The sequence below is a fragment of the Varroa jacobsoni genome, unplaced genomic scaffold (genome assembly GCF_002532875.2).
Source record: "Varroa jacobsoni isolate VJ856 unplaced genomic scaffold, vjacob_1.0 scaffold_1054, whole genome shotgun sequence".
NCBI lineage: Eukaryota > Metazoa > Arthropoda > Arachnida > Mesostigmata > Varroidae > Varroa > Varroa jacobsoni.
The window spans coordinates 1-17,027 of NW_019213956.1; the positions used below are offsets into that span (position 1 = coordinate 1).

General features: G+C 38.0%; 2 protein-coding genes across 11 annotated transcripts; one reads left to right on the plus strand and one right to left on the minus strand.

Annotated features, from left to right (window-relative positions):
* Positions 1–196: 196 nt before the first annotated feature.
* Positions 197–9,951, minus strand: ERp44 (Endoplasmic reticulum protein 44). Of its 5 annotated transcripts, none has more exons than XM_022843297.2 (9): positions 9,132–9,951; positions 6,623–6,742; positions 5,979–6,044; positions 4,823–4,889; positions 4,298–4,447; positions 3,852–4,093; positions 3,167–3,419; positions 2,503–2,797; positions 197–2,246 (listed from the first exon to the last, which is right to left on the minus strand). In XM_022843297.2, the coding sequence occupies exons 2-9, from the start codon at positions 6,650–6,652 to the stop codon at positions 2,123–2,125; spliced, it is 1,227 nt and encodes a 408-aa protein (XP_022699032.1). In that variant the 5' UTR covers positions 6,653–6,742; positions 9,132–9,951; the 3' UTR covers positions 197–2,122. The 5 variants fall into 5 exon arrangements, with proteins under 5 accessions (XP_022699032.1, XP_022699030.1, XP_086826912.1 ...); XM_022843295.2 differs by lacking the exon at positions 6,623–6,742 and having other exon boundaries at positions 9,132–9,199; positions 9,359–9,950; XM_086970786.1 differs by lacking the exon at positions 6,623–6,742 and having other exon boundaries at positions 9,132–9,950.
* Positions 9,952–10,308: 357 nt separating this feature from the next.
* Nprl2 (Nitrogen permease regulator-like 2) lies at positions 10,309–15,727 on the plus strand. 6 transcript variants are annotated; one of them, XM_022843304.2, is made up of 7 exons: positions 10,309–10,790; positions 11,849–12,018; positions 12,336–12,480; positions 12,890–12,994; positions 13,345–13,653; positions 14,277–14,467; positions 14,661–15,727. In XM_022843304.2, the coding sequence occupies exons 1-7, from the start codon at positions 10,740–10,742 to the stop codon at positions 14,878–14,880; spliced, it is 1,191 nt and encodes a 396-aa protein (XP_022699039.1). In that variant the 5' UTR covers positions 10,309–10,739; the 3' UTR covers positions 14,881–15,727. The 6 variants fall into 6 exon arrangements, with proteins under 6 accessions (XP_022699039.1, XP_022699036.1, XP_022699038.1 ...); XM_022843301.2 differs by having other exon boundaries at positions 10,310–10,790; positions 11,677–12,018; XM_022843303.2 differs by having other exon boundaries at positions 10,310–10,790; positions 11,751–12,018.
* Positions 15,728–17,027: the final 1,300 nt, after the last annotated feature.

Below are 17,027 nucleotides of genomic sequence, written 5' to 3' on the forward strand. Positions count from 1 at the left end.
TATCATTCATCTTTACATATTTATCGTTGTTGGTAAGGACACACTGTTTGACCTCTAGCAGAAAGTATATACATATAGCGTTTTGTCTTATGTATAAACTTGACAGGGATTGTGACCTCAATTGCAAACAAACATGAAAGCAACTTAATTTTTATAACGTATTCTAGTGCCTCCCTACAACTTTTATGAGTACAAGTTTGTTAACAATAAATATACAGGTTTATTTTCACGTCATCGTATTAAAATACAATATCACCTGCACACATAAAAATAGCTGAACTTCGAATGCTTCCGTCATCATTGTTTGAGACAGCTTCTTCAAACTCCAACAATTTAATTTAGTTGAAATTTCTTCGTGTCAATGTATGCTCTTTATGAACGACTTGTCTTGAACAAAATTCAATAATTGCTGCAATGAGCCCGCTTTCTTTTTTATTGGTGAAAATAGATCTAATAGCAGTCAGTTTCCAGAATCCTGTTTCTCGTTGGGTGCCGTCTCTTCACTCAACATTGTACCCCTCACTCATGCCAAATACAAATTTGGTACCGCTACGAAATGAAACAAGGTGCGAGAATCCTATTTTAATCTTACTTTGTAGTTTGCTTGGGTTCTGCTCTATCATAGCCTCTATCCACCTCTATCTTACATTTATGAAGCATTATCACTTAAATTCCGTTTCCTCAGTTAATCAGTTCCCTACGTTTATCAACCTATCCCGACTTTTCAGTCGTCGTTGCCTTTTAAGTCTTCTTGCAAAAATTGCATGTCTTTTCTATTCTTTGTCAAACAATAAGGTAGTTACAATCTTCCAAGGTTTCTTTTTCGCAGTTGGCGACACTTTACATGATTATTCGCTGTCTGCCACCTACATCACCCTCTCAAAGGCCCAGGAAAACAGCAGGGTATTTTCCTTAGCTTCACTATTCGTATCACCCCTTACAAGTCCTTTTTCTATAGCCCTGTTGTGCCACTGACAGATTATTCGTCTGATGAAATATTAGTGTATCGACATTTAGATACTGTTTCAGCGATCGCATGATCCCTCCCTTCACCCCAGTAATAAGCTATTTAATTAGATAATTTTCTTCTAACTAGTCTCCCCGTTCTTCCTTCATTTTCCCCTATTGACGATGCTGATAGGATCTTACTCCGCTTAACAGTTCTCTATTTTTCTTTCTTCTTTTATTTAAGTCCCATCAAAAGATATCCTAGGCGTCTAATACATACGTAGCTCTCACCTTCCAGCCTATAGTTATCTGGCTCCTCATATACTCCGCAATTATCTATTTAGTATTTCTTTTATATTATAATAAAACCTAGTTACATTTTCTCGTTCTCAGTTTGCGTTTTCGTCATGTTGCACTATCAGCAGCGACCTTCCATCGTTTGCAGCACAGCTGTCTGTTTTTCCGATTTTTCTTAATCAGATGTCAATAATCAGTAAATAAATTTCAGTGTTTCGTGTCCGAAATAGCAAGAATAAGTTACCTTCGCCGAATCCGATTACCTTACTTTACAGTTCCTATATCTTCCAATGCATAGTAATTCAGATGTACAGTCAAAAATCTATCTCCTAACTCCGTGTTCGGTGCATGCAAATGCAATGACGCATTCAAGTCTGATCTACCCTTAAGTTTTCATGATTTTTTTTGAGTGTTTTTGATAATTTATTGGCGACTAGTTGTTTTCATAGACGGGTTATGCATATCCCACGCCTGCTGATATGCACTAGCTTTCGTAACTGTCTGTGTTGTATTTTGAGCGGATGATGACAGCACTGTAATGTTAAGCAGCGTAGATGATCCCTATTCAAATGCTTAACGACAATAACCCTGCACTTAGTGATCATTTTTGTTTCACGTTTGTTCTCCTGCGCCGCCGCAAGTTAATCGAATATAGTTGATATTCGTAGATTTCGAGGTACACTCTCCAGAGAATAATTATCGACATATAATGTTCACTAGTTCTTGAACAGTGCGAAAGGAGAGAAATCGTGCACCGGAGAAAACCGCTACAGCAGAGCAGGTCCATTTATGCGGTCGTTGTCATTTTTGTTGTTAATATCCTACCACGCCGTCGTTACTAAAGCTCCGACACACAACACCGCTGATGTGAAGACAGCTACAACTCGTCGCGAAGCAACGTATATCTGTTCGAAGATGGTGCCAGCTTACGGAAAGTTGACTCCGGGGGGTCCGTCTGTACAGCATTGACAATTGGGTCGTCAGGGCCGTAGTGGAACTCACTGAAAAACACACAGGATAGTAAGTGTTAGGTAAAAACGCAATATTTTTAGTATACTACCTTTACCATTACACAAACATACGGTCGACGATAGACGCGAAGACTGATGGTATTGAACAGTATCTTCTCGTAGTTCTAGTTGTCAAACCAAGAAAGAAAATAGGACGACTGAGCACTCATGGGCAACAAAAACCTATCACATTCCACTTAGAAGCCTATGTGAGTATGTAATTAATTGATTCGATAAATCATCTCACCGATGTAGTTTGCCTGAGAAGAGATCTTTGATGAATTGCATCAGTCGGCCAGGAGTGTGAATGTCGCCATAGCGAGGGAAAATGTACATATGCCGGAATGAGTCAATGGCAATGACCGGTAGATCCTTCACGGATTTACCGAGATGATGTAGTGGATGAGCAAATTTAACACCGTCAGCAATGAGAAAATTGACGGACGTTTTTTCGGTTATAAGCTCATTTTTCACCAATTGAGAAAACTCAGCCACGGAAGTTTTATCACCCGGATGATGGAAAAGTATCAAGAACGGCAAGCCTGAAAGAACAAGCAAAATGAAACGCACTATGAATCATATCGTTGACTAGCTATAAAAATCAACAGGACAGGATCATTTTCTATTGTAAGTTTCTTCTATTTTATTTTCGATAAATGAACATATGGCGAACGCGTATACTAACAGCAATGCCACGTTTGACATTCCTCAATCTCAAAATCACGCGCACTCAATAGGTCATCATAACATGACTCGCAATAATCAATCATGCTGAGATTTATTCTAGTAAATGAAGTTTTACCCAGTTATTGCTTTCAGTATAATTCACGACAACGAAATTTCTTGAAATCCAAATTAGCTACCATACAACAACTAGCAAAGTCTGCAACAAGCATATTCGAACCACGCACCTTCCTCAGTTAACTCTTCAGCGTTTTCGAAGGTGATCTCGCGAACAAGCGGCACACATTTTTCTTGTGACCACTCCTTGATTTTGTCGAAGTCTACCACACTTCCAGTGTATTCTAGTGACCGAACCGCGTCATATTTGTTCCTGGCTTCCTTAAATCGAATACGATCTTTTGGCTCATCACCTTGAGGCTCTCGGGCAACAAAGTAGAAGTTGCATTCATCATGCATATCGGCCGCCAGGCGGCGGAATACCTGGCAATAGGCAAATTGAGGACAGCTCTAAGCTTATTTGATTTGATCACGCTTCAGTTCCTGCTTATATATAGGGACAGCGTAGTTTGGCTGGTTAATACGCTTTTCTGAGTGCGTTGTTGCCATGGTAATTAATGGCGGAGATCGCGTGTTCATTGGCACATGGCTATTATGCCATATTAATACCATGCCGTTTTATAGGTCTCTTGAAAAAAAAACCCACATAACTTAAGCAAGACCCATCTGAAGTAATGATTTAAGTATCAGAATTAAAAAGAAAAACTGCGTACGCGTGAAACGTAAATTTGCTTTACACTGGTGTATACTTAAATAACAGTCAATTGGTGATAACCGTTAAAAAATACGTACTCTAAAACAAGTAGAAAATCGTTTAGGTGTAGATGTGCTTTGATTTAAGAATTTCATACTGACCTCATAGGCTGTGCTATTCTTCGACTGGAAGTAGCCTATGAGAGCGCTCTTAGCTTCGTCAACATCCTTGCTGAGATCAAATGGTGTACTTTCTTTAACATGATCTTTAAGCATCTCCCGTATATATTGAGTCATAGCTTCAATAGAACGCGACTTGCGGTACTCTCTTTTTAACATTGAACCGTTCCGAACTGTCTTCAGCGTTGGATATTTTGTTATGTGGAATTTTCCGGCTAGTGTTGCTGCAAACGAAACAAGAGCCAGAACGGTGGGTCAATGTGACCTGTCAATCTAAAAATGCTTTCCCTGGAATGTTTTTCCATTTACTATCTCCTAGCGGACTTCGTTGTGAAGCTAGTCTTAATAGATGGCGTGGACCGCACTCGCACCAATCAGATAGATGCTACATAGAATTCCTAAGCCAAGTAAGAAAACACCATACGTACTTTGTGCGTCACAGTCGACCTTTGCTAGCAATACTTTTCCTGGGAATTCAGCTTCAAGTTTTACAGCTGCTTCATCGAAGATAGGCTGCAGAATCTGTGAGAATCGGCACCAGTCTGCGTAGAAGTTGATGAACACCACCTCATACTCAGCTGGAAATTACATCGCATAGTGCAATTATCTTTAAGGGTAATATAAAATTATCTATGGAAGTCACCGATCGTATCCGGGTCATTTCACATAAAACGTTGACACAACGTATTGAATTTTAGAGAATGAAAATGCGGTACTTCATCATCGCACTGAGCTTACCATTTGTTGACTTTCCATCAATGTATTAACTATTGCACGTAGTGATAATATAGGTGACGATAAATAACTGGGTAAGGCCATCATTATTGTATCACGCTGATGTAATGTGGTATAATTGGATATTTTATGAAATCCTTCAGTCGGATAGCCTATTGCTCAACTATGGTGTTTGTCATTAACTGAATGGGTTTCGTCAAACTGCATTGTTCACTTACCGAAAAGCTGCTCGTAATTTGAGATAGTCATCACCCGCGCTTCTCCATTAGCGCTGCCGACTAAGAGCTGAAATTTATCCAAAAATGTAATTAGGAAGACGGGGAAATTGTTAAAAGGGAAATGGATTAAATATGCCCATGATTTGCAACCTGAGCTGCACGTAAGCTTCAATATTTTACTTTACAAAGGTGAAATTTTACTTTTCATGTAAGATTTACAACCAAGTGCTGTACTACAGTCATAAAGGCAAATATTTATTGTGCATACAATATCAAGTGCTTTGGTAATAAAAATCATTGTTATACAAATCAACACTGAAATCAGCAGATTTAAAAGTTTAGCTGAAATAACTGAAAATAAAAAATATTCCAATAGTTTTTTCCAGACTAAGGTATGAATCTGTTTGGATGTTTCAAAATAGATCGCGGGTTTTGCTATTCATTAGGTTTTATAATCGTAATTCTTCGTCATGTAGGAACGACAGTAGAAAAAGCATGCCGATTTGTTTGGCTGGCTTGGTTCTTGTCAGCTGTTCTTATATTTACCAGTTATAACCCAAAATGGAATTCATATAAAACTTCAGTAACACGGATGAAAACATGAAACGTATGGCCACCCTCGATAGGTATAGAACCAAGCCCAAAAAAAAATTTTACCACAAAAAAAATATTACATCCCGCGTCCAAAGGTGAGCCTAGAAATTATTATTCCTGAAAGAGAAAAACATACATGTGAGACAGTGACGCTCGAATTAACCCTCAAGCAAGCAGTGTGTTTTATCGATAGACCCGAAATTTTCGGCTATTGCTTGCCCTGTATGACATAACACCTGAAACTTTTTTTTATCCAAACTCGATCGTCTCACTGGTATTGTTATACTACACAACTTTCAGCCTTAAAGATGGTGTTGAATATAGCTTGAAATGGGGTACACATGATCTAGGCAAATAGATACATGAATTGTAAAATACAATAACCGTGAAATTTATATGACGAATTGAAAGATTGCCATGCTTACGTTTATCTATTTATCTCTACTCAACAGCTGTGAAACGTAAACAAGACGTTAATAGAGTACTTTTTCTTTGTATATTTATTCTACGTATGTGATACACAGGCGAGCAATATTGAAGATAGAAGGCGAGAACATAATACCGTAGAAGGGATCCATGTCATTTTAGAATCCACCACCAACATTGCCTTGTTTGGAAGCACAGCGCTCTGCAAAGTGTACTTTATTTGTATTAATTGCTGGACGAACGACTTACTGCTCCATTTGGATCAACGCAAGCTTTAATATGCTAAGCTGCAAACAACCCATTACTGTGGGTTACAAAGATTACTAAGTAAACTGACCAACACCACTAAGAGAAAATTTGCATTTGACGTTCAATGCCCATGTAACATGCATTTGCAAATGCGGACCTAGAATCATTTTGTGAATCGCTTTAGCTTTGATTTAGATCGACAGACCAGTATGTCGATGTTCCTTTCTCTCTATGCTCAAGCGTCGTTTGAGCACGCTAGAACAACGTATTATATGTTTATAAGGATTTCCCCACACATTATAAATGTATTCTTGCAAACTTTTATAGATTGATCTACTCAAATTGGTTAAGTGAAATTGTTAAAAACGATAATGCGAAACACAATTATATTTCATTCACAAGGAAAACGGTAAACTTTTAGTAAAAGACCCTTCTACTTCAAAGTCACGATCGTAGTACTATGCGGCAGCTGTCTAGGTGAAAATATTTTTACAAGTTAATGTCCATTTGTATTAGTTAAATTCAACTTACACGTAAAGCTAAAACCTTTTGAACAGTCATCTTGCATCAAAGAGAAGAGGGGAGTACGAGGATATGAGTAGCGAAATTATAGTCAGAGCTGTTCTTATATATCGGATGGTTCGTTTAGATCTGTGAAACAGAGCACGATAGGAATAGACATTGAATATGCACATGTAGACTATAAAGTTATGTAAGTGGAATTGAGCAAATTTTCTTGGATCAATGAAAAAATTTTTGTCTAGACTAAGTGTGGCCACAGTGCAGTGTATTGTATATAAAGCAACTAACACTTGGTTTAAACATAAGCTAGTATAATGTTAGATACTAACAATAAGGTCATACTCCGATTATGTTACTTGTTGATAGTTTTTCAAATGGGCCTGCCTGCTTTAACCAGATTTATTTGAATGCTGGTGGTTTGAGGCGTCAAATGCATGATCATACCAGTCATGCCATCTGTGTCCCATTTCAAAAGTGATGGGAGTAAGATTGTATAAATATTTCCGAGGCTGAAACATTTGAATTCAGTCTCCACCACTAACGTCTACGCAGAAGAGAGCAGCGTAGCTAACGCTGAACAAAGGAATGTACTGCTTTACTGTTATAGACCATCGCTCATGGAAGGCAGCATCCAGTCAAAAAAATGAACCTACTACAACGGATGAAATGCAAGTGTATGCGTTAGCTTCTCGAAAGGGCACAAAGCCCACCTAGCGTGACCTGAGGCCACAACTTTACAAAACAGGCAATCAGCCAGCTGGAATAGGAACACCATCCTTTGGACTTCTAAGAATTTCTGGAGCTCCACACAAGCTTGCAAATATACTATTTTTACAAACTTTATTAAAACTTGTTGGAAAGGTAGTCTAGCTGCCGAATTAACGATTTCTCCTAACTAAGAACGACATATTCAAAAACGTAGTATTTACATGGATCTGCAATCTAGTATAAACAAGTCACTACAAAGGTGAACACGGAAATGATTTCGTTGGTGGACAAACACCATCGTCGTAAGGTACGTTATTTGTTGAAAAGCTCGAAAACTTTTACGGGTTTTAGCAAATCCTTACAAACAACAAATTACTAACGATTTTCCTAATTGATTTATAAAGGGTAGAGAATTTCCCGTTTGCGTCATAAATTGCCACTTGGATAGGCAGTGTCTTGTTTTGTTGAAGAGCGTTTTATATGTACAAATCACTTGATGATAGCTTTTACCTAAAAATGACTCCATTCCTATCAAACAAATTTATTATATAAATGTATGTTTGACGAACGGATATTACATAGTCTTTACCGTCCCGCTTTTTTCCATATATACAATGCGTTTGATTAAAAGACAGCTTTATACATTTGTCTAGATCGCAGAATCGGAAGCTTCAAATACAAATAATACCAAAGATTATTGTTATTATTATTGGTACTAGTGCCGTAACTTCGGTAAGTTCTTACCAAGATGACGTATGATGATATTCAGCTGTCTTGTACGTTATCTACATTTATTTCAACGCGAACTAAGTTTTAAAATAATTTTTGTGTTAGGAAAATGTTGACAGACTTGCAAATATAATAAACTGCATTTTATCATAGATAAATTCATTCGAACCTCAACGCTGACATCTTTGCTATATTTGGGGCTGCATTCAGCATTCAACGGTTACTATCATCAGGGAAAGAAGGAAAATCTCTCAACAAAGATTGCTCTCGTCGCTATGAACGTTTGACACCTGTTTCCATAAGAAAGACCTCCCTATTCGCAGGCATACTTGTAGTAAAAGCCGTGGCACGTTTTAGTCCTTTCATAGTCAACTTTGGGGTAATTCGTCGTATCTGATATAGTCTACAGGATATAGTCCGTTCGGATTCGACACTCTATATACTACCAGAATGAGTACTCTATATAGGCTAGTCAGTCTTAACTTGGAGATTTCAGGTAGTTAAAAATGCACAAGCACCCATGTACGCAGTTTGTTCCAAACGTACGCACCGACCGGTTTATTACTCACACGAGAGCTAAGCGACTCTGTTAGCGATAACATCTTCCCTGTTTTCGGTGCCTTCTGGCATAGAATTATCTTCTCTCAACTACTCTATTTGAACGTGCAGTTATTTAATGGCAGGACATAATAATAAAATAGATTTCTGATTTTCTCAGAAATAGTGCTAGGTCGTTTCGTCTTCGCACATGTTTTATAAATTTGACTTTGCACCCATTGCAAATGCTCGTGATGACCGGTATATAGTTAGCTACTAGTTATCAATATTCGAAATGAAGACTTGATGATCGAAGTTTCTCAATTTGGTATTGCAGTACTTTAATTGGTTCTAGCTAATTTAAAAATTCGAACACCGGCCCTCTGAAGTCTGAAATGATGTGAACATGTAAAGACTACTCCAGTTTGTTTAACTATGTGCTAACGAACAACTTTTCATTTGTGTATACGCTGGCACACACGCTATTCCCTGCTCATATTTCAGAGGTCAAAGCAAAGCAGAAAAATAAAAAGAAAAGTCTCACCTTTAACACGAATAGAAACACGATCACAAAGTTGGGCCTCATCTCCTCTTGGCGGCGAATAACGCAGCCTGGAACAACGACGAGGCGCAGTTATTTTTGAAAACAGCCACTTTAGTCGTTGGTCAGCCACCTGCAATCCTAACCACTACAGCAGGATTAATACCAGCGGCGACAAAATCTAATCTTTTGTGCCACGAATAGTAACACTATTGTGGGAAAAAATGTACCATGAAAACCCCCTACTGGCTGTCTTCACTCCATAGGCCAACGACTTCTGCCTACAGTCGACTAACTCCAAACTGAGAACCTCAGCGGCGATATCTAATTCAGCTACACCGTAGAGCGATTGGGCGGCCACTTATGCTGTTGTTTCTGTTGCAACAAGAACTATAACAATTCTGCTGCACCTGTACTCCGGAGACAGCAGGCCTGTTCTAAAACTGCACGCTTTGCTGACTCTCTATCTGGTGTCTATGTAACAGACGGCCGGACTGATAGACAGTTCGGCAGTCAGTTAATGAGTCGGTCGCTAGCGACAGCCTTTGCTAGCGCTACACGCTGCTGCTACTGCTGTTGTTGTAGAGCGGCTGCTCAAATCGTATACCGTCGCTACGACTGTCGTCGCTCGACGTGTCCAACGAATCGCCGGCCCGAATGCAGGTCAACTCCAGACAAGACAACACAAAACAACAGACGACGGCGAGCGAAGGTAGCTCGGCACACGGCCGATATCGCCGACCGGTACAGAACTTTCAGTACCGGAACTGAAGCCGCTCACTATGGACCTACACACTACTGAAGATACTCTTTCTGGTGGCTCGATGGCGGGACGCTAGAAATCACGGGTCGCAGCAGCCGCGACAGAAACAACACTCTGTCTTTTAAACACACAAGTGGAACCGCGCACACACAAAACAATAACAAGACAATAACGTCGACAATCGTCACATTCACTGCCTAGCTAATCTGTTCTTAAGAACGGCGATTCGCGATGAACAACACAACCCGTTCAGCACAATATAGGCGAGCTCTGGAGCTCCCAACCACATAATCTAGGTAACACAATAATAATGGTTGTATTATATCGCAGTCCTTACTAGTTTTGGCTCCCGTGCCCAGAGGACTACGTGTGTTGTCTGCGCGTAGCCGTAGCAATTTCGTCTGCTCCGAGGTAGTTGGCAGACGCTTACAGACAGACAGGATAAGCAGGCTAAAGTTAAGAAGCTCCGCAAGCGCAAGCTGTATACCTAGATTCCTAAATATATTGCCGCTATATACTCATGTATCAACAGTCAAAATCTAAGATACGTTTTCTTCGGAAGCTGCTTATTATAGATCGAAAAGAAAGTAAACGTATTTGTGTGCTTTGAGAACAGGTGCAACAAATGCAATTAATATTTATTTATCATCATAGCAACAATCTGTTCTCCAGAATAGAAATTGATTTTTACTGGTCCTATGGAAAACATCAAAATTTACCTGCAAGGGGACGAAACTAAGTGATTCTTAAAGAAGGCGCCGTTGGTGCTCTCGGTTTGTTGAAACACTTTTCGAGCACAACTCGTTCTCAGCGAAACCACACGAACAGCTGATAAGCGGCTGGTAGTAATGGTAAAGATTGAGCTTCATGACATTTTTTTAATGCGAAGCTTTATTACGGTAAGGCTTTACCTCATTTTAAATTAGATAAAATGCTTGAAAGACCACATTTAACAGTGTATAATTTCTTCTTGTACTCTAAAGTCTAGGAAATACCACAGTTATACGTATATTTGTGACAAAAAGTGTGTCTGTATGCCGGAACCGTTCAGTGGATTTAATTAATCAGAATTAGGCAAACATTACCTTTAAGTGTGATGAAGACTTGAAATCACCACATGATTAAATTGCGGTATGGCTGTTTGTTTGATACCACGATGCCATTCAAACAATGCAGTCTCAGTATCGGCAGGCTCCATCATTAAAGACACGCGACTCTATCCAAATAACGGGACTGTACCTGGCCTTTAACATTTTCGTGGTTTAGTTCATCCCTGTAGCTATTCAAGGCAGGCGCAAGCTGCCGGGCATATCGAATGACTGTCTGTACATAGCTGGCTTGTCTTACTAGTTCACTCATCGATGTTTCTTAACTGGAACGGCTTAACGGAACAATCCAACCTAAGTTATTTTAAAGGCCTAAAAGGCTTGCTAGAACCAAAATTATATTGCCTTAATGCTTGCTTTTTTATTGCGCGTTCTAGTCTGCAGGATGTCTTTAATAACTAGTTGGGATCACATATAGTCAAGTATTATATTTTTCTATAGTAGAAGAGTAAACAGTTAGATTGTTCAGGGTATGATTTTTCTTACTCAGAGACAAAATTTGAGAATATGTAGTTCACGACATAGCTATTGTGATGGCAGTTTCAAATTAGAACTGCTTTCTATTGAGATTTAGAAGCGTCGAGTTATTTTTAAGTATATTTATATGTAATAAAATCTACATATTATGTGTTAAAGGGAGATTTATATCATCGAATTTTCATCATAATGTTTTTCATAGACTATCATGTAGACCAACCCTTCGATGTAACGAAATACAAAAAGTGAATCGAGTGGATTCGTATGCGTTTAAAGTTGAGATCCACATAAACATGACCATGAAGGCCGCTTCGTCAGGAAATGTGGCTGAGTCACCTATATCATGCATCTTCTTCGCTGAATTCGATCCAAAGGTTGGACCAAAAATTACATTCCAGTATCCAGAGAACTATGTGCAAAAAGAAGCCTTTGATTTACTCAAAGTATACCTCATCCCCAAGGAAGAACTTCAACACAAGCTTATTACGATTAACATGTGTTCCATGAAGATTCTTGGCTTTCCCGCCGGAATTAAAGATGACAAGTAAGTGGAACTATTGTATGCTGTCGTATGTATATCTTAGTAAGCATCACTCTGCTAGTGTGAATAGTATTAGCTTATTATTGAAACTCTATCAACTGCTTCAGGTTTGCATAAATACATTCAGACCATTTCTAGAGAAAGGTTTTTCCTCTTTTTAAACAGAAGCCCTTCATCGTTATTAAAAGCAAGAAACTGATAATTAAGTTCCACCTGGAACTTAAATTGGAGATTAGGTTTTGTCATAAATTTCCATATATACAAAACATGTCCTGTTAATATAATCAGGTTCTCATTGCACCTCCTTTATTTGTTCTCAGATATGAACGTAACCAGCTGATGTTTAATTTGTGTTTCGTGTGTTCGGTGGATATGCGGACAATTCAGTACGAGGCTATCGTCCGTAAATTAGCCCACTATCTTGTCACGCTGGAAAGAGAAAGCCAACTTATATCGAATCCTAAGGTTGGTTTGCTACTATACAGGATTAATATTTTGTACTTATGCGGACAAGAACCATACCTTAAATGAATTGCAACGAGAATGCTCCGTACATCTTTTTTTTTTGTTTTTTTTTTTCGCCGAGACAAAGCATTCTGTCTCGTTTTAGAGCATTTTTGATCAAGGTCTTTCATTGTTACCAGTTGTATGTGTTACCTAAACTTTTCGAATATCGGTTTCGCGGCCTGCGTACTCGACTTCCTTGTACCTGATAGGTCATTAATGGTAAAGCGGCGAACCAACGGCCCTAAAATGATTTTTTTCGACGATAAACTCTGCTCTAGACTGAATAAGTTTTGTTGATATTGATCCTTTTTCATTAGTTTTAATTAAAAATGTAAGTGTTTATAAACAATGTGATATTTGTGGACAGATGAAACCTCGTTTACTTGAAATCATCAGTAGAGTCCGCCATGATCTCGATGTGAAGAGGAGTGCTTCGATTCAAGTCACCCCAGCAACGACAATCTATCTAAAAGTAAGTTTTGTTTTAGTAAATTATTATTTGTGTAATAAGTTGAATCACAGCCACGATCCATTTTTTGATATCCATATTAAACAATTTCTAGATTCAACTACTATCAGTCTTAATGGACATTTATAAATTACATATACCTTCTAAATTCAAATGAATTCTGTTATATTTTTATATGTTTTTTTATGAGATATTCTGTTTATGATTATTTGTTCTGTTACTCATGATTCAACAAACGATCATAACGATATAACTGTTAAAAAATATATTTTGTTTAGCCTAAGAAGTTCCTTGCATGTCCTATTTATCTGCTACTTTTGTCCCTGGCAAACTTGTGGCTGTATCAACTACAGGTGAATCGTGTGCACGCAGACCCACAGGATGTACATGATCATCATGTGGCCGTCTTCACTGAAAATCGTCCTGCCGTACCACCCGCCCAGTGGGACCTAACGACACAGCGAATTCTTCCTTTGATTGATGGTTTTCGGCACGTACTCCAAATTGCCCAGGAGTCAGATGTGGATATTGACCTAGTGAAGGCCTGTTTGCGTAATTTAATCTACTATGATGTTATCAAAATTATCCCTCTATTTCTTTATTCGGCCATTTATGTGGCGACTCCTCTCATGCAGAAGCTCTACACAGACAGACATTTACAGGTAATCTTGCGTTAGGAGCAGTTTTAAAAAAGCTTATACTTTATTACACTGAAAATAAAATACACTGTGGACGATATATACTCAGTTCAGAATGTACTCATTTCTGGTAGCTAACATTCAAATAAATAAATAGTTTCAGTCATAATTTGTATAGTTTGCATTTCTTCTACGAAGCTCCACGTTTGACCCGCAAGTGTTTCTAACTAACTTTTACGGATATTCAGTGTTCTAATCGATTCGTCCCAATATTTCACGAATACATACAATATATATATATATATATATATATATATATATATATATATATTGTTGTCATGCCCTGCTAACGATAGACAAATATCATACGATTTGCTTAAATAAAAGAAGTTATTTGTAGACTGAAAATGTAAATTTAAGAAAGTAGGACACCACAATAAGGCAGAAATTCTTACAGTGTTTCAGCGCTATATTTGTAGCTAACTCTCTTTGGATTCGTACCCAGCTCTTTTCGCGTATTTGAATATTCTGAATATTGTCAAATTTCTGTAATGAATATATAGCTTAGGTTCACCCGTGCGCAATTTAAGTGGTCATCTATAAATAATGGTGAGCTCTTAACAACTAGCCCTCTGTGATTTTGACAGGCGGACTGCGTGCACAACGTTCAGTATGGAACGAGTAACCAGCCAACATTTAGAGACATTTTCTCCATTTACGCTAGGTTCAATAGCTACTACACGGTGGCCGATATCTGCAACCTCATGAAACCGCGACAAAAGTCTATAGATGAACGCAAGCTTGTACAGTTTGGTGTTATTCATGGATTGATTAAGAGGTAAGTAATAGGATGAGGTATGAAACGAACTATTCCATTCAAAATGAGTATCCTTTCTTTTTTCCATTACGAACATAATACGAAATAAGGAAACTACAATTTATCTACGCCAAAAATGGCCCAATTCGCATATGGCAAACATTGCAAAAAAAAGAAACAAAAATTCTGTTCTTTTCTGCTTTCTTTTTTGTAGACTGCACAAGTTTCCAATTGATGAGAGCGTCCAAAGATGTGAACGCACTGTAATTAGGCCTCATCAAGGACCTCCGGAGGGGATCCGCCAATACTTCACTGGCGAATTTAGTTTTGACCAGATTTGCTGTAAAACTGGCCATACCTATCATGAACTTGAAGAGATTATTGAGAAAGAGAACCTGATCTCAGTTTGCGTCAAAAGCCAAGAGGACGCTTAGTATAAAAGGGTGCAAATCTGAACTCTACTCTGTGATTATTCAGTTTCGTTGCATTTGCTAACAGATTTCTCCACAGCTGTGGGAACAGCGTGTGATAAGTTACCAGTTATCAGTCCAAGAATGATCCCACCTAGCCGTTTTACTTTTGCTCACTGTGACATGCGTAGAAGACCTTAATAGTACTTTTGACTTTTAAACAACGTTAATAGTATACTGAATTTGTTTTCTCATGCGGTAGAAAAAATGAAGAAAAGCCTCCCCAGGATTCACTACATATTCCTAGAGAAAATAAAATTTAGAAGGGGGTTCAAAGTAAAATTATCGGTGCTAATTACTCAAAACCTTTTACGTAAAAAATATGGGACTAGAAACAAAAAGCACATGGACAATTCCCAACACAAGTCGCTTGATCAAGCAGACAGGCAACGTAAAAATGCAGTCAGTCGTATGTTATTATCGGATTTAACAAACGGTGATTATGGAAACTCCGAAAAGGACCTGAAAAAACCGAACGTTTTCGCTTACCTTCGTTAAATAATAATATTAGGTCCATTATTGTAATTTCTAATCATCGAAGGCACATTATTAGTTACTAATAGTTATTATATTTAGTATACTATTCAAGATTGTTATACATACAATAAATAAACATAGACGGAAAATGGCTTCTCAGCGAGTTACATTATCAGTATCATCATAACGATTATAAATTCACAAGTGTTTAGTCTATAAACTAAAACATTCTGTATCTCTGCCACGTCGTAAATGAGATAGCTAGGGAAATCTGAATTATTGTATATATATAAAACACTATGTAAATAAAACGTATTATAATTGTTTCAAATTATTTATTATATTTTCACTAATATGCTCATGCTATAACTTATAATTTATAATTCAAACGATGCAGAAGCGCTGTGAAGACAGTTCCGGTGTCCGATTTCCGCTCAGTTACCGTTTTTTCCGCTCAAAGGGATCTGACCACACCCTCATGCCTCCTGGTTGGACTTCTTCTTGCACAATACTCTTTCGCGTATGCTGAAATCATAATCAGTCTGCTCGTCAGAACTCACTTTCCAATTCGACAAAAACCGAAACAAATTGTTCTTATGGATATCTATAAATGCAAATTCTAGTTGTCCCGGATCAGCGAGTATCTGAACCCATTTAATGCCCATTTATATGTGTGTGTGTTTGATAGATAATCTAAATAAAATTGTGTTGGCTAAGCGGTTTTTTTCCACAGTCTTTATGGAAAGTGACTGTAAAAGATTTATGACCTAATCAATCACTATGGGTGAGGCAAAAAAATAAAAACAGATCCAAATGAAATGAAACTATACTAGTTCCAAACGAAATTAAAGCGTATTTATTAGGTGTATATGTATACGGGCATCTGTACAAATGTACATACACACCTGCTGTGTGGTTTTCCATTCGCTTGAGTCCAAATACGGTTGAATGGCTATCGGGTACAGGGCTAGAAGAATTGTTCCAAAAAGACCGCCTACAACTCCAACAAATCGCCAGTTCTGTCTTCTTTGAGGCCTCATAGCTACTCTTAATAGTGAAAACACTAGAAGAGAAGCCAACTGATGAAACAAAACGATAACAGAGAATTCTGTAGCTGGATAAGTTAGGAAGCATCAAAGCAGAAATCAAGTCACATCTAAAAATGGGTAGAGCAAGTAGGTATTGATACAAGTTGTTCCAAAAGTAACTTTCCTTTTTCTGCAATTGTTCTTTTTTACGAAATACGTCTAAATTATAGTTACTTTCATTTCAAATCTTTTAAGTATCGTAATTTGGATGGCGATACAAGGCAGCCTTCGGATAATCCCTGTTTCTTCCTAATAATAATCTAATAAACGTTTAGAATGTTTGTAATTCTACGGTATCTGTACTAATTATATACCAAAGCAGTTGCAAAATTTCTTTTTCGGTACACAAAGCATATTTATTGAGCATTTAAGGGCAATAACGTGGTTCGGACTCATACGAAAAAATCGCTCGCTTTCAATTTTTGCTAAAGGAGTATTACATTAAATCGTAGTGTGCATAGCTGGGAGACAATGAGAGACCACGCGTACTCGTGTGTTGCCGGCCTCCTCCACTACAACCGGATACTATGCGCTTTTATACCCGAA